Below are 23591 nucleotides of genomic sequence, written 5' to 3' on the forward strand. Positions count from 1 at the left end.
CCGAGCCTCTGGAAATCTAACCTGATAAAAATCTAGCCTCTGGAAATTTTGTAACCTCTAATGACCTACAATCAACCACAAACATTTTTACCAACACTTGTCGTAAAAAAAATTATACTAGACGAACCTAATAACACACAATTATCAACAAAATAACTCAAAATTCAACAAATCAAACAAAATTAATCTAAATAAATAAATAAAGGGGTAGAAACTTGGGTTGCCTCCCAAGAAGTGCTTGCTTTAACGTCCCTTGCTGGACAGTAACACGACTTCATCCTCCTGGTTCTAGCTCAATGGTACCGAATGCAGACACTCGCTTGATCTTAAATGGTCCAGACCATCTTAACTCCACTTTTTCAGGGGAGAGCTTCAACTAAGAGTTGAAAAGAAAGACGCGTTGGCCCGGAGTGAGATCTTGTCACGAGGTTCGCTGGTCGTGCTTCTTCTTGGCTTTCTTCTTGGCCACCACATTTTCATTGTTCATTGGGGTGGCAATGGCTTTGACCCCCTTAACAACATACTCCCCCGCATCATCTTTCTTGGGACAATGTTCATTGCTTGATTTTTTTTTTGTTAGGGAATTGGTGGGGCCATTCCCCAAAGAATCTTTCGGCACAACTTCGTGAGTGAACTTAATACAAGATTTCACTTCCTCCACTTGGTTGCAAGTCGGCTTTTCTTGTGGAGACCTCTTGGGATTTAAGATGTTGAATATGGCTTTCTCCTCATTGACCCTTAGAGTCAAGTTCCCACTGTGCACATCTATTAAAGCCCTTCTGGTAGCTAGGAAAGGCCTCCCAAGGATAATGGGGATTTCCTTATCCTGTTCCATATCCAAAACTACAAAATCAACCGGGAAGATGAACTTATCCACCTTTACCAATACATCTTCAATGACTCCCCATGGGTAGGTAATGGACCTATTCGCCATTTGCAGGGAGATGGTTGTAGGGGTGACCTCTCCAAGCCCTAGTTTCTGGAAAACCGATAGAGGCATGAGGTTGATGCTAGCTCTAAGATCACACAAGGCCTTCTCAAAGTGAGAATCTCCAATAGTACACGGAATAGTGAAACTCCCAGGATCCTTCAACTTTTAAGGCAACTTCCTTTGAAGGATAGCACTACACTCTTCCATTAGCTTGACGGTCTCATAATCCTCCAACATCCGCTTCTTTGCCATGACATCTTTTAAAAACTTGACATAATTAGGCATTTGTTCAAGTGCATCCACAAACGGAATGTTGATATGGATCTTCTTGAAAATCTCTAAAAACTTCAAAAATTGAGCATCCATCTTCTTCTTCTTGAATGTTTGCGGATACAGAAAGGTAGGAGTGATGAGAGGAGGATTATCCGGAAAAGAGATTGACTTAGGCCTGGCACTCTCCTTTGGTTGCTCTGATTCTACCTCTTCTTCCTTAGTTTTATCCTCTTAGGGCTTAGGAGCCTCAACTTCTTTCCCACTTCTCAAGGTGACTGCGTTACATTGCTCCTTGGGGTTTTTCACAGTGTCACTAGGAAAGTTCCCAGATGATAGGCTCTTTATTGAGTCAGCGAGTTGGCCAATCTATGTCTCCATAGTCTTCATAGTAGCACTTATGTTTGTGTAATGAGTCTCGATATTATCAAGTCTAGCCTCATCTTTGTTGAACTGCCCCCTGGTTTCTACAATGAACGTGCTCAACAGGTCTTCTATCGACGGCTTACTCTGAGATAATGGCTGACTATACCCTGGAGGAGGTTGCAATACATTCTTATTGTTGCCATAAGAAAAGTTCTCGTGGTTCCGGAGACCTGGGTGGTACTGAGTAGGTAGGTTGCTCGGCATGTTATTACTTCGGTAGTTGAAATTCCTGTTGTTCATATACTGCACTTGTTCTGCAACACCACCTTCACCTATGTAAGATGTACTTGCCATAGCCGTCTCCTTACTCGATGTGGCTTCCTTTGTGGTCAACTCTGAGATCTTGTTGGTCAAAGCTAATATTTGTGCTGAAAGAGTGACCAACAGATTAATCTCATGCATTCCTACAGCCCTCTTCACACTTGACCGCTCACTTGGCCATTGGGCATTGTTGGAGGTCATCTCTTCCAACAATAATTTGGCCTCCTCATAGGTCTTAGACAACGTCGTCCCACCTGATGCCACATCTATAATTGTCCTAGTTTGTCCATTCAGACCGTTGTAGAAGATCTGAATTTGGAACCAGTCCTTGTATCCATGTTGCAGGCATTTTCTGAGCAACTCCTTGAAATGCTCCCAGGCCTCATAGAGAGGCTCAAAGTCCATCTGTCTGAATTGCACAATCTCACTCCTCAGATGGAGGGAAAAACATGGTTAGAAACTTCTGTGCCAACTCTTCCCACGTGCCAATACTACTAGCTTGAACTGATTGGAGCCAACCCCTCGCCTTGTCCCTAAGTAAGAACGGGAACAGGCGCATTCTGATAATGTCCTGCTCCACACCATTCATCTTGATGGTGTCACATATCTCCAGAAACATTGCTAGATGCACATTGGGGTCTTCAGACGATAGCCCCCCGTATTGATTCTGCTGAACAACTTACTGATTCTATTGAACCATATTTATCAATGTAGGCTTTAGCTCAATGTTGTTCGCGTTGATCGGCTGCCTCCTGATGCTAGAATAATTCTCATTCACTACCGGTCTGAAGTAATCCCTCAAAGCCCTCTGTTGGTTGTTGTTGTTACTGTTGGAAAAATGGATTCGGTTATCAGAGTTACGGCGCAGCGGAAGTTTTAAAATTTTAATGCCGAACAAGGAAAGAAGACTCATGATGTATATAACAATAAATTAAATGCATGATCAAACATACCTTGTTTCTTGGACTTCGGAATGTTTAGAGCGTCAACCAACGAATCTTCTCCACTATTCTCGAGTTCCACGTCTCAAAGTGTGTGTGGGCACACGTGGTACGGTTCTAAGCGATCGGTATAGCACTACGAACCCTAGATCCCGCTTTCTCAACCTTAACTTACTTTGTTAAGATAGCGATCTAGATTCGTTCTTCAAAACTTCAAGACAGGAACAAGTTGACCTCGATCTTTCACTTGATAAAACCTTTCCTCTTAGTTTTGATTCAATGGAAATTTCTATCTTATTTTCCTCACACCATGAACGAATACTTAACTCCAGAGAATCCCAGAAACGTTTTTCCTTTAGCCTGAAGAAGACCAAAACGTTTTTCTCTCTCTCTCTCTCTCAAAATTCGTGTATCACCTTGTGTGATGTGTTAATCTCTTATTATTTTTTTTTATGAAGCACCAGCCCTAATATAATATCTGGATCCTATTTCAAAAAAAAATTTCTACCCGAAAAATAATTAATAATTATTTTTCTAGAAAATCTTTTTGAACCAAAAGATCACAAACTTTTTCGGGCTAGGTTATATGAATCTAATCCACGAATTTCCTTAGGAAAAGGACTCCAAAAAATTCGTCCACATATGTTGTGGAGTTTCAAATTTTTGTCCCTTATCATCATGAGATAAGGTTGTAGGTTTCAATTTAAATCAAGATCCTTTGACCTTCCAAAAGTCCAAATCCTATCTTGATTCAAACTCCTTTTAAAATTTGAATTTAAATAAGATTCTCTTGTTTAGATTTTAAATAAATATTTTCCACAAACATTATCCATATTAATTAATTTAATCAAATGGAATATTCTAGATTTTCTTTCCCTAAAAAAAAACGTGAACCATCTTTTTAAATAAAGAAAATCTATCAAATAAGCTCCATTGTTTAAACTAATTAATAATTAATATTAGGAATATATTTTAAACTATTTTGAAACAAAATCTATTTCCCTCCATCCAATAAAATTCATCCACTTTAAATAGGAGAGAATAAATTTCGTTTTTCCAAAATTAAATAATTCAAACACAATCTTATTTCCAAAATTCAATTAACCAAAATAATTAACAAATAATTATTTTATCCATAACCAATCATATGTCGACAAATCATTATGTTTGTCCACATTAATTTCACATGTCCAATCCTTTCAGAATTGCATGCAAGAGAGTACCATGTCTTTATCAGACACTACTTAATTTCCATTTAGCTTACTGATCTCTTTAGGAATGAATCCCGAGACGCTTCGTTGAACTATATGAGCTAGTAGAGGGACCCGATGGAAATATGTAAAGAGGCTCCTATAATTATGAAAAATTAATCCCCGATCAATTATTCAACAATTATCAACTTCAGGACTATACCACTAAAAGTCTGAAGCTGAACTCCCATTTACATACCGTATTACGAAAGCTCTCTTACGTAGTGCTTTTTTCATGATCATTCATCACTTGCTTAATCCCCATATGTTATCCATGATTGAATTAAGGACTTATACCGTTATACCTTTTCAATCGTTTTAACTTAAAGTTCCATTATTCTCCATTGAAAGAACCATCAATTGTAAAACCATACAATCGATAAACCACCGGAGGACACAAAGTAAACCGATGGCCAAGGCCTTGTTACATTGTCTTTCAATCCCCGAATAATGCCTTCAAGTAGATAACATTTACCATCAGTAAGATGGCTATGGATTCCGTATCTATGAATCTTGATTTCTCCCTCCATAAGCTATACACCCAACACACAAGTATATTGACCATCAATTATCAATGTCTCACCTATAGTGGATCAAAGTGCATAAGTCATGGATGCGAACTCAAGTATCCATTTCAAGATTAAGATTAATGAAGGATGATAATCAAAGCGTCATTGATTCTTATAAGCGGAATTATTAAACCGAATCAATTAACACTTTAGGTCCAGTCTAATGTCATACCTCAATACTGGTATACATCAAGGTTTCTACTCGGAACCGATCCAATGGTCAAGACAAACCATCCCTCCAAGGAAGTAGACAACCTTTACAATCTTAACATGAATAAGATCCCCAAGTCTCATTCCATCGATTGTGGACCTTTTTTTTAGACTGTTATGTATACCCCGTATACAACAGTAATCTGATATGTTACCAATAGCCTAGGAGTATTTATGTTTGCTCAATTAAACATACATTCAACAAATGAAAGTAAATAGGACACCACTTATTAAACATGAATAACCTCTTTTATTAATATCAAGATGTCAATTCATAGAAAATCCCTAGAATCGAATTTCTATCCTTAGGGCACATATAGATCCCAACAGTTACCCTCTACCATGACTCGGTTTCTATTATGATGTTCCCTTCTTAGTCTCAAAATAGTTCTCTCAATTTCTGGGTCTAAAGGAACAGTCTCCAAGCTGCGGACTCGGCGCATACACTGCAACCAAAAGAATAGATGAAAGAAATTAAATTAACAAAAGTTAAGTCAATAAAATAAAGATAAAGGTCTAAATTAAAATCAATCTATTTCACAGCAATATTAGCTTAAATCCTAAATTGCCAATCCCCGGCAACAGCGTCAAAAACTTGATCGCGAAAATACTTTTGCTTAAAATTTAATGTGTGCTCGCAAGTGTACGAATCACAAAGTAATAATGATCCGAGGATCGAGTATCGTCCACTAGGATTGTTAATTAGGAAGAACTAAGTATCACTCTTTATCTAAACCGATTTTATCTAGACAATATGAAATTAAGGGATTGAAACTAAATTAAACAACTAAACTAGACTAAAAAATTGCAAACAATGGATGCGAAGGTGATTTGGATCGAAGGGATCTCTATATTTAAAATGGGCTAGGGGGGATTCGACTTCACCTAATTATGCTATATTTATCTAAATCCGTCACTTGTCAATGTATTATATCCAATCCTAGATCATGGGTACTAAGATAATCTCACTCCCTCTCTCGAGTGCTAGTGGAATAATATGCTAAATTAATTAAACTAATATCCCTATTAATTTTACCAATTATGCATTCATTAAGTTAAGCCCATATTTGATCTCTTAAGGTTATACTAGCCTCCCAACTCAATATCTCCTTAGGTTGCGTCTCTTAATTCTCAACGTATAAAATTAACTCTCCCGAGCCTAATTTCATACATCTAGGGCCTCAAATCTAATGTGTAATTAAATTAGAAATTAAGCACAAGAGACACAAAAGATTGGAATATAAAACATTCAACAAGCAAACAGACTTTCAAAATATAACTTTCATTAAATTAGATCAAACCCCCCTAGCGTGAGGAAATTAGCTATACATATTCAAAATTAAATCCACAATTACAAAATACCAAAGATCCATAGTTTAAGCAGAAAATTAAACAAACACTTCCAAGAAATACAAAGGGAGAAAGAAATGAAGAACTCCTGTTGGATAATCTCCTCCAAAGCCTTCAAACTACCTTGAATCCCCTTGAAAATCTCAGAAATCCTTGGTTACAGCTGCTTTTCTTCAAACCTACGGCTCCAGCCGTGTCTCTGGTTCAATTCTCCACTCTCCGTGTCCAACCCTCTTCCAGTAACTTTCTTTTCCTTTTATATCACCTCCCGAATGTGCACAACTCTCCAAATTTGAGATAGGCGCGCTGCAGCCCATGGATGTGCGCTGCAGCGCGCGTCAACGAGGACTAGGGTTTCCAGATGCGCACCTAAGCCCATGGATGTGCATTGCAGCGCGCGTCTCAATTCCCTGGAAGATTCTGGGATGCGTGCCTAAGCACGCCTTGAACTGCGCCTAAGCGCGCGATGGCAGGCTGGCGGGCGCGCTACAGCGTCCTTTGGGGCGCTGCAGCCTGAAGCGAAATGCTCTCTGGAATGCTCTCTAGAATTCTTTCTTGGAATGCTCTCTGGAAGTCTCAGGCTATAGCTTGCTCCCAGTGCGCTGCAGCCCACACAAATGGAGATTTTCATGGACTTCTTTATCTTTTTCACTCGATTTTCTCCACTTTGTAAATCCTACAAAATAGATTAACATAAACATAAAACTAGTGACAAATTAACTGAAATTTGCTCAAAAACTATAATATATGACGGGGATAAATTGATGAAAAATCAACTTATCACATAGTCTAGAAATTTAGAACATCATTGAAAAAGAAAACATAATGATAATAAAATTTAACATAAGAAATTTAGGAAAGAGTAAAACTATTTGGCGAATTTGAAGTTGAACTTCATTCTCCAATGAATCCTCTTCTCCTTCATAGAGTCGTCTTGTCTCCTTCTTTTTTTAGTCAAATTGGCAAAAATTCAAAGTAGCGTTGCGGCCCTACTATTTGGGCGCCGCGGCTCTAGGTGAAAAACTACTTCATTGCGTAAACTAGCACCATGGATCCACTGAACAAAGCCTTGGCTCTCTTATCCTGGGTTTGTACTTCAAATGAACCATTCCAAGGCCTAGGTGCCATCTTTCAAGGCCGAGGCTCTCCAATCTCAATTTAGCTCCAAAATGTACAACAACACTCACCTACAAACTCCAAATGATGCCAACCTGTAAAACCAGCTAAAATAACATAAATTAACTACTAAATCTACTCTAAAATCAACAAAACACTCAATTAGACGTATCAAAAGATAAACATAAATCCAATGTATCAAATACCCCTAACCTTGCGATTTTGCTAGTCCTCAAGCAAAAGGAAAGTAAAGAAAAGAAACTAATAAGAAATCGAAGTACATGTGAAAACTTGTTGATTATTTAACAATCTTGCCTCAGAGATTCCACATAGTTAGTAGCCCAGAAGAAGCTTCAGAAATCATATTCCATGTAGAATTTCAATCCTAATGCCAATTTCTACCTTAGTTAAAGCTTCATGTGTGTGTGTGTGTAAAACTTTTGGCTGTCAAACATCCGCACTCAGATAAGTTTATGCAGCCCAACTCTTAGTTTTAAGAATGTTTAGAACTCCATAGGCCGGTCTTTCACGTCACTCTCTACTAATGTAGAACGAACACAATACCAAAGATCATTAGGATTTATTCGGCTTGTAATGTGAGGCTTGGGTTCAGGGTAGGATGATGGATACTACTTTTGGCTCAAGTCACTCACGTGCACACAATCATTCCATGTTCTTTCCATGAGCTTCTTCAATTCTCCTTAATTCCCCCAAACTTGCTTTCGAACCTCCATTTGTAAACCACTTTATTCATCATAAATTTTTTTTTACACACCCACAATCTTATTTCTTTACTTGAACGCATGGTGTGGGGTGTCTAAGTTGTCAACCTTCATTTTTTTCACACACCCCCAAACTTATTTCTTTACTTGAATGCACAACGTGGGGTGTCTAAGTTGCCAGCCCTCAGTTGTTTTCTTTTTCCACGCTCCTCCCTTCCTCCCAAAACTTATTGTAGCTCCAAATAATCTTGTATAATGATCATATGCACATAAGTGAAGGGTCAAATGAGAGAATATTGTTTGAAGCTAGGTCCAATTGCAGGGGACAAAGAAAAAGGTCTAAATAAGCTTAAAAGGGGTACTAGGGATATGTATTACGCAAGGATTGGCTTGAATCAAATGATCCAAACGTGGCCTAAATCCCTTCCCTAATATGGTTCGTCCTAGGATTTCACCTCAAGTGACAATCAAACCGGTTCTAGAATTCTTGTGAGATCAAAGAGTTTCCTTAGGTCACATAATGTTTCTCCAAGTAAGCAAAATGATTAAACAATTTCAAGCTAGTGCTCAGAATGTCACTGTTGGGGTATATGCCCATAAATTAAATAAGATGTAAATATTTTGCTAATTATTAATGAAATGAGGAATTTTTTCAATATTATTTTGCATGCATATAATGTTTTGTAAATATAAAAAATTTCTAAATTATTTTAGATGTAACTTTAAACATTGTATATAAATGTTATATGCAGAGGATAATGTTTGAAGTAAAATAATCTAAACTTGTCCGTAATTATAAATTAAAATTGGGATGTTTAATTTAAAATTACAAGTGCGGTTCATTACATTCTAAATGAAACAATCTTATCCTAGATTGTTAATAATGAGATTATTAAAATGAAAGTACTTTATGTAATATGATTAGATATGAACGGAATGCGATTAATTATGAATCTATAATAAATTTCGTTATTAAATATAGCATTCAATATAAATCAATGATGACATATATGAATTAATCTTAATTCTGAGTAATTAATAGACTCCTATTTATGATATTATATTCTTTGACATATTGAGTAATGACACATATCAATAGTGTCAAAGTCTTGGTATATTGGGAGCATAGTAAAAGAAATAACTGGGAATAATGATTTACAAGATGAAATCCATTCCTTCATAATGAAGTAGATGGACGGTTCTCATAAGTGTTGATCGGGACTTAAATAATAAGAGTGCTCAATTTTATGATTGGATCATAAAATATATTATTTATTAGAGGATCAATGATACTCATGGAGAAAGATATAATTAAAGAGGTCAACGGAAAATTCTTAGCTTTAATTATAAACCGTTTATGGAGGATTAATTCGTATCTAGTGACTATATTGATGGACAACACAAATTCTGTGAACATAATTGTTTTATAATTTTAAGAGTGCAATTCCAAATTTATAGTGGAGTAATTTGGAGTTAATAATTTTGATATATTAATTAAGGTGTTAATTAGTTGTCAAAATTATTGGAGCTTAAAATTATAATGTTCATAGTTTCTCTCAAGGGCTCTATAAGATTAATGCGAACTATACATATCATATTGGGTTATGATTATTAATTTAGAATTGAGAATTCTAAATACACAAATATTAATTAATTTGATTAATTAATATTGAAATTAATTTAAAATTGTTTTAAATTAATGTGGATGAATCTAATCACTCAGAGAATTTTTTTTCTCACTCCTAAAAGCTCTCCACGTTTCTCAATATAAGAAAAGATTTTTATTTTATTTTATTGGCCAATAGGATTTGGCCATAATATGTAGACGTTTAATTCATGGATTCAGAATCATGATTCAGAACTATTCTCGATTTACGTGTGTTTTTTGTGAGAGAAAATATTGTAGCGAACCACAAACCATGATTTTAATCATGGCATAAATACACCAACCAAATGCTTTGTAAATAATAAAGAAAACAATTGAGGGAAACGTGCACAGCGCACGTTTCCCCTAAAAAAAAGAAAAGGAGTAAGTGGGGAAGCAAGTTTCCCCACTCTAAGTTTGCATAGGAAAGCATGCAACATAAGAGGAAGATTATATATTTTTTGCATATGGGACAAGACGAAAGAAAGTGAAAAGAAAGAAAAAAGGAGAGAAAAGAAAAATCAAAGAAAATCTCTTTTGAGTGTTGTCACATACTTTTGAGAAAAGTGAGTGATAACTATAGGTGACTTTCTTATTCATCCATCTCATGTGTTGAGAAACCCATTAGAATGCCCACACGTTCGAGTTCACATTAATCCAGAGATACGTTGAGAAAGAACTGTGGTATTCTTAGAATTTAAGAGCTCAAGACGGTGTCGAAGGAGTTCAAGATTTACGTACTAATCGAACGATAGTAAATTCTTCTTCTCCTCTTTAATTTCTTACTAGTTAAATTAACATGAAATAATGATCGCATTAAATTTTTAATTTATGTGATTCAATTAATACCACGCTTCTGCATAATTTTTTTTTTTTTTGAAAATTCAGTTTGAGAAACCAGTAGTCACAGAGTCCTAGGCAAAGAAAAAATTAACAAAAAGGATCAAGCACACACACAAAATACAATATTCATTCAATTCTCCCAAGCTAGAAGCAAGCAAAACCAATCTCATCATCAGCCTTGGTGTCGTCACTTTTACTTTTATTTTTTTTGGAAAAGAAAGAAACACGAAATGAATGAACAAATAGAAAGAAACAAGAAGATGGCACCCCTAGAAGATGGACTGAACACATTGAAAGTTACTTTCTCATTTCCCACTTCTAGACTCAAGTCCCATTTCGAAACATTAATCACAACATTTCCAGTAGCTAAGAATGGTCATCCTAAGATTAAAGGAATATCTTGGTCTTCTTCCATATCTAGTACTATGAAATCAGCCGGGAATATCAATTTGTCCACTTTTACTTACACATCTTCTAAAATGCCCCGTGAGTACTTGATGAGACGGTCGGCCATTTGGAGTAGCACAATTGTGGCCTTTGGTTCTCCTAAGCCCAATCTCCGAAAGACCTGTTGGTTACCGAATCAAATTCGGATGCGGAAGCGTGGGGGTAGCGAATCGTGTATAACAAAAATTATCATAAAATCTTTGAGATACTCTAAAGATTATATTAATTTATGCACGAATAAATTAATCACATTAATTTATTAATTAAGAACTCGAATAGGAATTATACCTAGCGACCGATTAGGATGATAACTTGAGTTCTTTGACCTCGAACAATCCCCGCTCCAATGCTTTGTTTAGAAAACCCGAGCCTTCCTCGTCAATTCCTTGAATCTACAAAGACGTGAGTGTGGGCACACCTGAAACAAAACGGGTTAACAAAAAAACTCAAGAATTTTCACAAACACCAACACATTCACGACGTGGAATTTTTGGAGAAAATTTTTCCTCTCACAACCCTTGTGAAAAACCGGCCATTATAAAAAAAAAATAAGAGCAAAAATTGTATTAAAAAATTGTCTCACAAATTGTGTCAAAAGTTTTTCAAAAATTAGGTCAAAAATTGTTTCTAAAAATTATGTCTCACAATTTTCTACTATATCCTTATTTATAGAATAGTAGTTAGACTCCTAGAAGAAGTCTCATCTTTATCTCCAAGATAAAGCTTACCCAATTATCTCCCATTTGAATTTGGAACAAATTCTCCCTTTCCTTTATCCACTAATGGCCAGCCAAGATAGGGAATTTTATCCCTGTGGTCGGCACCAATATCAGATAGGGAAGGAAGAGAAAATTATCCTTTATCCTACAGTCCAATTTTGACTCAAATTCAAATTCCAATTTTAAGTCAAACTTAAATTAATTGAATTCTAAATTGAACAACTTATCAAATAAGTTTAAATGGATAATTCTAGAACTGGAGGGAAATCAAATAAACATTGTTCCAGAACTGAAGTCTAGCTTCTCCCACTGCTTTTGCCAATACCTTCACGGTATTCCCACCATCGTGTAGTCCCTAATGGCAAGTTCTTTTTATGGACTAATATTTTGTGAAGAAAACCAAACAAGATTAGTTGCTCTCGAATCAACTATCCAAGACGAGGAATCACTCTCTTACTAAAGATGTTTCTAGAATTAGTAAATCTTATTTACTTTGATTCTACTTCTTTGTTTAGGTGGAAACAATTTCCACTTAAAAGTTAAAACTTAATAAAGAAAACAAACATGATTAGTTATTTCCGAATCTACTATCCAGGATAAGGAATCACTTTTTTACTAAATAAGTTTTTAGAACTAGAAAATCATATTTGCTTGAGTTCCTTTCTTTGTTTTGGGAAACAAATTCCTTGTAAGAGCTAAGACTTAATAAAGAAAACAAAACATGATTAATTACTCCCAAATCAACTATCTAGGAATAGGAATCACGCTTTACTAAACATGTTTTCAGAACTAGCAAATCGTATTTGCTTGATTCTTTTCCTTTATTTCGGTGGAAATGACTTTCCTTTTGTCTATTGGTCAGGACCCTTACAGTATTTAGCCAAGCCTTTCTTTTATGGATTTCCATATACGGTATCTGATGACTACATTATCTCATAAGATGTCTCCATGCCTTCATGCTTCTTGTGAATTACCACCCACAACCCTAGCTAACAGTTAGCTACAGTGGTTTCATTAGGAACAGGACAATCCTCCATTTGGGACAAACCTATATTCATCACATGAATGTAGGTTGTTTACGTTACTTTACCACTTCACATAGTTTATATCTAGTTAGTGTTTCAGTTTTGTGTAGTGAGATTATAAGATTTGACATATTGTTGGAAATAAGTAGAATATTAATCTAATCAATTTATGTGCAAGAATATCAAAACATGTAATTTTTAGGCACAATTAAATATGATGCATGACGCACATGAAAAATACATAAGTCATGTTTTAATTTTAATTGCCAACGATAATCTAATTTACCACAAATGAAGTGTACCTTTAGGTAGTCAAATTATTTGTAAACTGAACCGAGACTCCTCTCAGTTAATAAATATAGTCAAAATATCTCATATTTTCATATTTATTAACTACCGTTATTTTAGTCAAAATATAACCAACAAACTTTGATTACATCTTCATAAGTGTAACCAACCGTTTCAGATCCTATAGACTTAACTACGGATTGCTATCTTTGGGTAGTCAATCCAAAAATACATCCTGAAATCTTATCTCTAGGAAGCCAACCTTGTTATTGATCCAGCAAGAACACTTTCCTTTGGGAGGGCGAATCAATGCCACGGCAAAGCCCCTCTCTAGATCTCACGGTGTTGCGCTAACGGTAGAGACCAGTGGGTCATACTGTCATACAACCCTCTCCCACTCATTATTTTACAAATATGTATTTTATTTGACAAACATCTAATGGTTTTCAAATCCTGATAAATAAATAATTTATTTTTCAAATATGTGAAATTCCAAAATTTAACTCTTAAATTCAATTTCAAATGCAACATTATGTTGCAAATCAATTTTACAACTTAAATCAATTTAATCGTATTAAATTGATTTAGTGCATGGTTATTATTTTACTTTATCCTTTTAAAACTCTTTTAAAATAAATAATAATAAATGCACATGTATGCATGACATGTTATAAAATATATGAGTAGGCACACTATATCTATATGACATGTTATATGCATGGACTGTAATATATAATTATCAACGTAAAATATAAATATATGCAATCGACTATTGAGATGGAATTTGACCGGGTACCATAGAAAATATAAATTACAACCAAATTGAATAAATAAATAATTACAATAATTATTTTCTTCCATTACATCAACGGGTCTTCGATTCTTGAATTTTTCATTCATTGGCTTCGTTCTTCATCTTCGGGTCAGATTTCACCTTCTTCGGGGTCCGTAACTCTTCCAGGTCCTTCGACACACAAAACAAGGGTTTTAGAAACCCTCGGGCTCGTTCGGAGTCTGTTGACTACTCCTGGCGCGCTTTGGTCTAGTTTGGGCGCGCGCTAGCCGAGCGCTGGATGGTCTTGACGCGCGCACTCGGTGCGCGCGTCGGCTATCTGGGCGCGCGTGTTGGGTGCACGCGCAGACTGTCTGGGCACGCGCTCTGGGTGCGCGCACGGGGCTCTCTAGGCGAGTGTTGGGCGCGCCCTGCTAGGATTGTTTGGGCATATTCTTTGCTGGCTGTCTAGGGTTGTGTGGGGTGATTTTTCCAGGGTTCTTTTGACTCAAAATTAAAACCCTAATCCATCCAAATCCTAGAATTACAATAATTCTAATCCTGAATAAAATTATAAATAATTTAATTTGAACGAATTTAATGCGATCCATGGAACCATATAATTAACGACCAAATTCATCATTCATACATTCATCAACATGAATTAAATAAAAACATCCATAAATGCTAGTGCCTACCGATCACATACATACATAATTAAATATAACATATTTAACATATTAATTTTGATTATCAAATAACCAGAGCATAAATTAATATCGTCCATAGACCACTCTCATACCAATTGTTGGTTACTGAATCGAATTCAGATGTGGAAGCGTGGGGGTAGCGGATCGTGTATAACAAAAATTTTCATAAAACCTTTGAGATACTTTATAGATTATATTAATTATGCACCAATAAATTAATCACATTAATTTATTAATTAAGAACTCGAATAGGAATTATACCTAGCGACCGATTAGGATGATAACTTGAGTTCTTTGACCTCGAACAATCCTCGCCTTAATGCGTTGTTTAGAAAACCTGAGCATTTCTCGTCAATTCTTTAAATCTATGAAGACGTGTGTGTGGGCACACCTGAAACAAAACAGGTTAACAAAAAACTGAAGAATTTCCATGAACACCAACGCATGCGCGACGTGGAATTTTTAGAGAAAATTCTTCCTCTCACAACCCTTGTGAAAACCGGCCATTCTAAAATAAATAAGAGCAAAAATTGTGTTAAAAATTTGTCTCAAAATTGTGTCAATTTTTTTATTTTCAAAAATTGTTTCTAAAAATTGTCTCACAATTTTCTACTATCTCCTTATTTATAAAATAGTAGTTAGACTCCTAGAAAAAGTCTCATCTTTATCTCCAATATAAAGCTTATCAATTATCTCCTATTTGAATTGGGAACAAATTCTCCCTCTCCTTTATCCACTAATGGCCGGCTAAGATAGCGGATTTTATCCCTGTGGTAGGCGCCAATATCAAATAGGGAAGGAAGAGAAAATCATCTTTTATCCTACTGTCCAATTTTGACTCAAATTCAAATTCAAATTTTAAGTCAAACTTAAATTAATTGAATTCTAAATTGAAAAACTTATCAAATAAGTTTAAATGGATAATTCTAGCTGTGTTCACACTATGTGAACACCTTCACATAAGTGATCCAAAATTTAAATTTAAATTTAAATAATCACATTATTTAAATTGTAATTAATTCTCAATTAATTATCCTTGAGTGTTTGATTTTAGAATTCTATAATTCAAAAATTCCTATTTTGCCCTTTAGTGTCTTGTGGAAATAAAATTACAAACTTATGGACCTATAATTTTGAGCTCTAATAAAATTAATAATTAATTAAACACTTTAATTAATTAATTAATCTTATTAATTCCAATAGTTACTCCACTGTAAACTTAAAATTGCACTCTCGTAATTATAGATATAAATTACTTCTAAACCGTGAAGTGTTCATGTGATGTAGTCATTGCATATAGATCAATCCTCCATACGTAATTCATAATTAGAGCTAGGTGAAATCCGTTAAGCTCTTTAATTACATCTTTATCCTTGAGTACCATTGATTTTCTAATGGACAGTGATTCATAAAACACATTCATGAATTGGAGCTCTTACTGGTCCAAGTATCGAATCAACCCTTAAGAGAATTATTTATCTACGTCTATCTCAAGAAGGAATGGATTCCAACTCGTATAATAACATTCCCGACTACCTACTTAATCATGTCTCTAAAATAGAAGGAATAGGATTCAGGATCTCAGAATCCGTACTGAGTAAATCAAAAGACATAAATCCATAAATAAGAATCTGCTAAGAACTCAGGATTAAGATCATTCTATATATGACCATCGGTAGACTTAATTAGAATTTCTATACTTAACATAAATTATTAGAAATTCATATTGTGTATGTGTCCTTGTTCCACATAATCTCATTATGCGAAATACACTCATTCAATATCTCGCCATATTAACAGTGTGGATAACACCGTTCCATTCTAAATGAGAATGACGTGTATTAATAATGTTTTAATTAAAGACTCCAAACTTTAACTAATATTCACTGCGACACCATTTTGATTATTATCCTTAAACATTATCCTCTCGCATATAACACTTATATACAATGTTTAAGGTCACATAAATAATCATGAAATTTTTATTGATATTCATAAAATATTCCTAAATATATGCACATAAAATAATGAATAAGTTCTTTTATTAAATAAATAATAAATATCTTATCACATCTCATGCTTCTAGGACACCAATCCCAACAAGACCGGCAATGGCATGAGGTTTATACTTGCTCTAAGGTCACATAGTGCCTTTCCAAAATACGAATTACCAATAGTGCAAGGAATGGTAAAACTACCTAGATCTTTTAACTTTGGTGGCAACTTCCTTTGCATGATGGCACTATACTCCTCAGTCAAGGCAACTGTTTCAAAATTCTCCAACTTCCTCTTGTCAGAGAGGATGTCCTTCATAAACTTCACGTAAGTTGGCATTTGAGCTAAGGCCTCCGCAAATGGAATGTTGATGTGAATCTTTTTGAATACCTCTAAAAACTTAGCAAATTGGTGAACCCGATTCTTTTTCTTTAACTGTTGGGGGAATGGAATTCCTGGCTTGTGCTTTTCGACCGGCAACTCCTGCTTTTCAATCTCCTCCCTTACATTCCCACTTGCATCTTCATCGTCAATCATTTGCTTCTTTTCTATACTCGACCTCACCGGTGGATCTTGTAGCTGCAAACCACTCCTTGTAAAAATAGCCTTACACTGCTTTTTAGGATTAGGAATGGTATCACTTGGAAGAGAACCTAGTTGCCTTGATGAACTAGAACTTGCCAATTGGCCCATTTGCACTTCGAAGTTTCGGATAGCTGCCACTTGAAGTACTCAACAAGGTGTCTGTCTTAGTCATGTATTGCTTAGTATCATCTATGTGTTGCTTAGTAGTCAATATGAATTGAGAAAATATATCTTCCAACAAACTCTTCTTTTCTTCTTACATAAACCCTAGAGGTGGGTTCAAGACATTCTGAGTGTTCTTATAAGAAAATTTTGGATGATTCCTGGTGTTTGAATTGGGGTTCGATTGCTACATATTGAAGTTCCCCATGTAGTTAGCTTGCTCTACCACAGACAAACAACTCCCATTTTCATGATTGGCTCCACAATATTCACAACAAGGAGTTGGAATATGCACCGAATTCACCTCTCTAGTATCCAGTTTCTTCACCAAAGCAGCCACTTGGCTCGTTAGAGCCGTCAAAGCATCAACCTCAACTACCCCTGTAGTTTTTCTCACCATAGTTCGCTCTTTCAAATACTTGTAATCATTTGCAGCCATCTCATCTAGAAGATTAAAAGCCACATCAACAGTCTTTCTCATTAATGCACCTCCTGTAGCAACATCCACCAATTTTGCATTGCTCATATCTAGACCGTTGTAGAAATACTGAATTTGCATCCATCTTTGCACCTCCTGATGAGGACATCTCCTGCACAACTCTTGAAATCTCTCCCAAGCTTCTGATAAAGTATCCCTATCATGTTGTACAAAATTAGTAATCTCATTTCTCATCTGAATGGTCTTGGATGGAGGAAAGTACTTAGCCAAGAACTTCTGAGCAAGATCATTCCAAGTGGTGAAGTGATTTGGGGGATGAGAGTAAAGCCAACTCCAAGCGTTGTCTCTGAGAGAAGCTAAACAGTCTTAATCTTATAGCATCATCTGAGACTCCTTAAACTTCATAGTATCACACAACTGCAAGAAACGTGCAATATGAGCATTAGGATCTTTACTAGGCAAACCCAACGGACAAGAGTTTTGAATCATGGATATGATCACCGGCTTCAATTCAAAGTTGTTGGCTTGAATAGCCAGAGTAGCAATGCTTGATGGTATCCCTATAACATCGGGGGTAGAATAATCCCCCACAGCCTTTATGTCAGGTTCTCTTTCTGCCATATCAACAATCACAAGCTTTTCTTTCTTCTTTTCCTGATTACATCTTCTGAAAGTCCGCTCAATCTCAAGATCAAAGACTGCAAGACTTTTAGATCATAGCATGCACTATAAGACACCTGACAAATTGCAAGAAAATAAAATAACGTAAGAGTTTAAATTAAAATTAAAAATACTTAGTATCAATATTGTTAATGCTAGTCCCTCGCAACTGCGCCAAAAACTTGATGTGATTTTTCGCAAGTGTACGAATCACACAAATAATATAATGAGTGAATAAGATATCGTTCCCACGGAGACTAGCTTAACAATTACTGAAATTAATATTTTTAACTTTATCTAGACAAATAAAATCTCTGAGATAGATCAAAACTGAAAAGAAAGTAAAATAAAATAACACTAATTATACGCAAAATAATTATGAAAAGAGATCAATGCAAAGGAAACACTAGAGCATACAAGTTTCACTAAGACAATTCCTATTTAATTCTAATTATTCGCTAACATCGCCTCCCATTCATGTAGTAGAATGAAAAAACCCTAATTTATCTAATAGCCCTTTTGAGGATGCTATTAAAAATATTTCTAACATGTAAATTCACATCACTAGATGTGAATCAAGATATCATAAAAATTCATTAAGTTCTTTAGTTTTTCTAAAATTGCTCTCGCAAGTCATAATGCTATCTATCAATGTCCTATGCACCTTACAGTTCCTTTTATTAGAAACTATTCCTAAAAATCTCCTTCTGGGTTTCAATTTAGGTTTTCAATTCAATTCAATAAGTGATCAATTTATTGAAAGTATTAAAAATAATAAACACATACATGAATGAAAAACTCTCAGTGAATAAACTTCATTGAAAGAAAATAATGGAATTCAAATATTCATGTCTTGGTTACACTTGTAGCCCTAGTCTAGAAATTTAGAACATCATTGAAAAAGAAAACATAATGACAATAAAATTTAACATAAGAAATTCAGGAAAGAGTAAAATGATTTGGCAAATTTGAAGTTGAACTTCGTTCTCAAACGAATCCTCTTCTCCTTCGTAGAGCCGTCTTCTCTCTTTTTCTTAGTTAAAAAGATGTAGAAAATAACCCTAAAAATCCTATTTATAGTGTTTTGAATCGTAATGGCATTATCATAAACTTTAGAACTCCACAACACTCATATTGGCAAAGATTCGAAGTAGTGCCGTGGCCCTACTATTTGGGCGCTGTGGCCCTTACCTGAAAAATAGCCTATCCACGCGATGCTTCGAAGTAGAGCCAAAGCCTAGGCTCTCTTCTCTCGGGTTTTTGTACTGCAAATGAATCATTTTAAGGCCTAGACGCCATCTTTCAAGGCCGAGGCTCTCCAATCTCAAGTTAGCTCCAAAAATTACTCCAACACTCACCTACAAACTCCGAATGATGCCAATATGCAAAACCAACTAAAATTATGTAAATTAACTACTACAACTACTCTAAAACCAACAAAACACTCAATTAGATGTATCAAAAGATAAGCATAAATCCAATGTATCAACAATCCATCGGGAGATGAGCTCTTGTGGTATTTCCAGGTCAACATATTGTTCTTGGGTGGTAATGGGAATAAGACACTTATCTAACTTGCATGACTGTATGTATTCTCTAATGGCAGGTCTGGTATTAATGATAAGTTGTCTAATAGTACGACAATGTATTTCAAAAATATTGTATGGACTTAACAAAGGAGGAATTGACTCTTCTACTATGACAGTTTCACGAATGTAAGAATATTCTACTAGGTTTTCTATTTTGGAGGCAAGGAATTTTTTACAAGAGTTGGGAATAGTAATAGATGAGGATAATCTAGCTGGTTCTAAGAGTTGGGTTGATTTCTGGGTATGAGTATCCGTGGTGTGTGTGAATTTCTCCTCCTACTCTTCTTCCTTCCTATATTCTTGAATACTTTATGAATATCATTGAAAATTCTGTGAATATTTATGTGACCTTAAATATTTTATGTAAGTGTTATATACAAGAGGATAATATTTAAAAATAATAATCGAATAATGTTCATAATGAATTTAATTAAAGTTACGGAATCTTTAATTAAAACATTACTAATACACGTCATTTCCATTAAGAATGAAATTGTGTTAACTGCATCATTAATATAGAGAGATATTTAATGAGTGTATTCTGTATAATTATATTATTTAGATTTGGCACACATACATAATTTGATATTCTGATAATTTCCGTTAAGTATAGAAAATTAAATTTGAGTCTACAGATGGTCATGTGTAGAATGATCTTAATCCTGAGTTATTAGTAGACTCTTATTTATGGATTTGTATTTTTGGACTTACTCGGTATGGATTTTGATATTCTAAATCTTATCCCTTGTATTTTGGAAACATGACGAAATGAATAGGCGGGAATGCTAATACACGATATGGAATCCATTCCTTCTTCCTTGAAGAAGTAGATAAATAATTCACTTGAGAATTAATTCAATACTTGAATAAGTAACGAGCTCGTATTCATGAATGTATTTTATGAATATATTATTCATTAAAGAATCAGTGGCACTCAAGGATAAAGATTACCCGACTCTAATTATGAATTATTCATGGAGAATTGATCTATATGTAGTGACTATATCAAATGGACACTAAGTTCTTAGAAGTAAATTCTGTCTATAATTTTGAGTGTAATTCCAAGTTTTTAGTGGAGTACCTTTTGAAATTAATAGGATTAATTAATTAATTAAAGAGTTTAATAATTATAAATTTTATTGGAGCTCAGAATTATAGGTCCATGAGTCCCCAAATCATCCTTGTAATATTTCCGAGACAAGGTGAATTATTAGGATTTAATATTACTCAAAATAAATAATATGATTATTTAATTAAATCCATTTTGAAATACACTATGATGGGACCACAAGAGGCCACACGCCCAGGTACAAAGAGGTGTAGGGGCATGTGGCTGATACGCCCAAACGTGTACAAAAAAAGCGGTCAATTGTAGCACAATTAGGACGGTCGATCCCACGAGGAGGTGTCAAAATACGGATGCCATAATATTTTTTCTTGGTTGTTGGCCATTGTTTTAATTCTCATTTCTAACATGTGATATACCTTGTCAATGAACAATCATGCTTATAGACATAAGAGAATATTCAATTTGATTACGGTATAATGTTGTATTTGTATTTTAAAAGCATGTGGAGAATAGATATTTTTATTTCTTAAATATGAAACGTGAAATATCCATCAAATAAGTGTGAAGGGCAGTAAAGGATGCAATAGTGAAGATATAAAGTAGTAAACGTAAGGATTCTGAAGAAATATAGATAGATAAATAAGCAAATGAATAAACAAATAGGCCTAGGGAGAAAAAAATGAAGGAAAAAAAAAGGTAAGAAAGACTAATGAAACATGAATGTAACAATATGAAGTACTAAATGATAGGAAATGTAAAGGAATACAAATAAATAAGCAAACAGATGAATGGACAAATGAATAAATGGAGAAAACAGGAAGAAAAAAATTACAATATGAATATCGCAATGTTTTTATTTGGCAATCATGGCTCAAGTATTTGATATTTTCACCAACGTGTGATGAATAAACCGTTTTGTGGCTGCCTACTATGGGCAACTGCACAAAAATAGGAAGATTAGCAAGATATCATATCCATCGTACAAATTATAACTTGTATTCCACGGAAAATGACCAACCGGAATAAAATATGATGTTGTCCAAAGACTACCTGATGAATCAAAAGAAAAAGGAAAAGGCAGAGATTTCATTACATATACAAAGCGGGCAGAAAACAAAAACCAAATCAGAGAGGCTGAAAAATTTAAGAGGACCTAAAGCTATTTGCTCGGGAACAGAAAAAAGGGAGGGAAAAAAGAAAAAAAAAAGGAGAGAAAAAAACTAAAACTGTCATTGCACTGCATTATATGCAATGAAATGGAGATTGATCAACAGTAGACAACTCTGACTAAATCACTGAGGATTAAAAGATAAAAAAGATATTACAGGGACAAAAAAGTATATATTATATAGATAAATGAATCCCAACTCAAAAAGTGAAAATACAAATATGATGGTTAGAAAGTAACTTGAAATCACAGAAAAATAGGATACGTAAATAAAAACTGGTATAAAAATGAAAACCCAATATCGGAAAAAGGGAGCTAGTATATGTGTAAACAACTTTTGAAGTTAAATACTAATCCGAAGAAGGAAAAAACATGAGAATAAGCAAAAGAAATAAAAAACAGAGAGTTAACAACTATAAGCCAAGAAACGTAGACAAAAATAGAATCCAAATGAGGAAAATTTATTCACAGTAATCTCTGAACAAACCATATTAAAGTCAATGTGTAAAGGTTGATTATCTTCATCATTGCCATGTAAAAAGGGGAAAAAAAAAACAACGGAAGGTAAAACGTATGAAATGAAGATATGTATATAAGCATGTTATTAAGACATAACTAACTGCAAATCAACACTGGAGCAGCAATAAGTCATGGAACATGATAAAAAAAAAAAGAGAAAGAATAGACAGATATCAACAACATTTATCAAGAATAAAAAGATTTTTTTACGAGACCTCTACATCAGTAACAACCATTGCTTAAATAACAGAACTATACATAAACAAAAACAATGAAAGAAAAATGGGACATATTAATAATGCTACAGGAAACGAATATATCCAATATCAGCAAAGACATAAAAAAGTTATCAGCAGAAGTTGTTAATAGTACCTGAAGCGCTTCAAATACTATCTTAACTATGAGACATCAGCCAACGAAAGGGAAAGATAGGTTGTCAACAAAGCAGTAAATGATCGGGAATAGAATGAAGGAGTAAATGATCATAGGCGAAACAAAACTGATCAGTGAATGATCAGAGATGAAACAAAGGAAAAGGAACGCCAAGTGCAAGAGAAAGGGCCACAAACATATATGATAAATCAATACAGAGCAGCATCATTCATAAATAAGTAATAAAGAAGCAGACATGAACATTAAATGGCCTGTAATAACATAACACGTAACAACACATACTGGATTTACAAAAAATAGGGCATCAAAATCTCTTAATTAAACTATAAAACCAATACCGTATTTAGTATGAGAGAAGAGCCGACCAAACGAAAAAAGAAAAAAAAAAGGACTGAACAGAAGAGAAAGAGAGAAGAAAAAAGCAGGGAAAAACAATCTTTTCCCCTAAAATTGGTACGAATTCTAGATAATGGATAAAGAAAGAAACTGGCAATTCATTTAATACCTCTGCAGCAAA

At 34.6% G+C, this 23591-nt stretch overlaps 1 protein-coding gene and 2 non-coding genes across 3 annotated transcripts; 2 read left to right on the forward strand and 1 right to left on the reverse strand.

Moving 5' to 3' along the window:
* The first annotated feature begins 2219 nt into the window (after positions 1-2219).
* LOC112091926 lies at positions 2220-2326 on the forward strand. The gene has a single exon (XR_002902357.1). It is a non-coding gene; the product is annotated as a small nucleolar RNA R71 (small nucleolar RNA).
* Positions 2327-16577: 14251 nt separating this feature from the next.
* Positions 16578-17183, reverse strand: LOC112091893. Its single transcript, XM_024166633.1, has one exon. It carries the CDS (start codon positions 17181-17183, stop codon positions 16578-16580), a length of 606 nt encoding a protein of 201 aa, XP_024022401.1.
* A 623-nt stretch (positions 17184-17806) lies between these two features.
* On the forward strand, positions 17807-17912 carry LOC112091925. The gene has a single exon (XR_002902356.1). It is a non-coding gene; the product is annotated as a small nucleolar RNA R71 (small nucleolar RNA).
* The last annotated feature ends 5679 nt before the right edge of the window (positions 17913-23591 follow it).

The sequence above is a fragment of the Morus notabilis genome, unplaced genomic scaffold, assembly GCF_000414095.1.
Source record: "Morus notabilis unplaced genomic scaffold, ASM41409v2 Scaffold35, whole genome shotgun sequence".
Classification (NCBI taxonomy): Eukaryota; Viridiplantae; Streptophyta; class Magnoliopsida; order Rosales; family Moraceae; genus Morus; species Morus notabilis.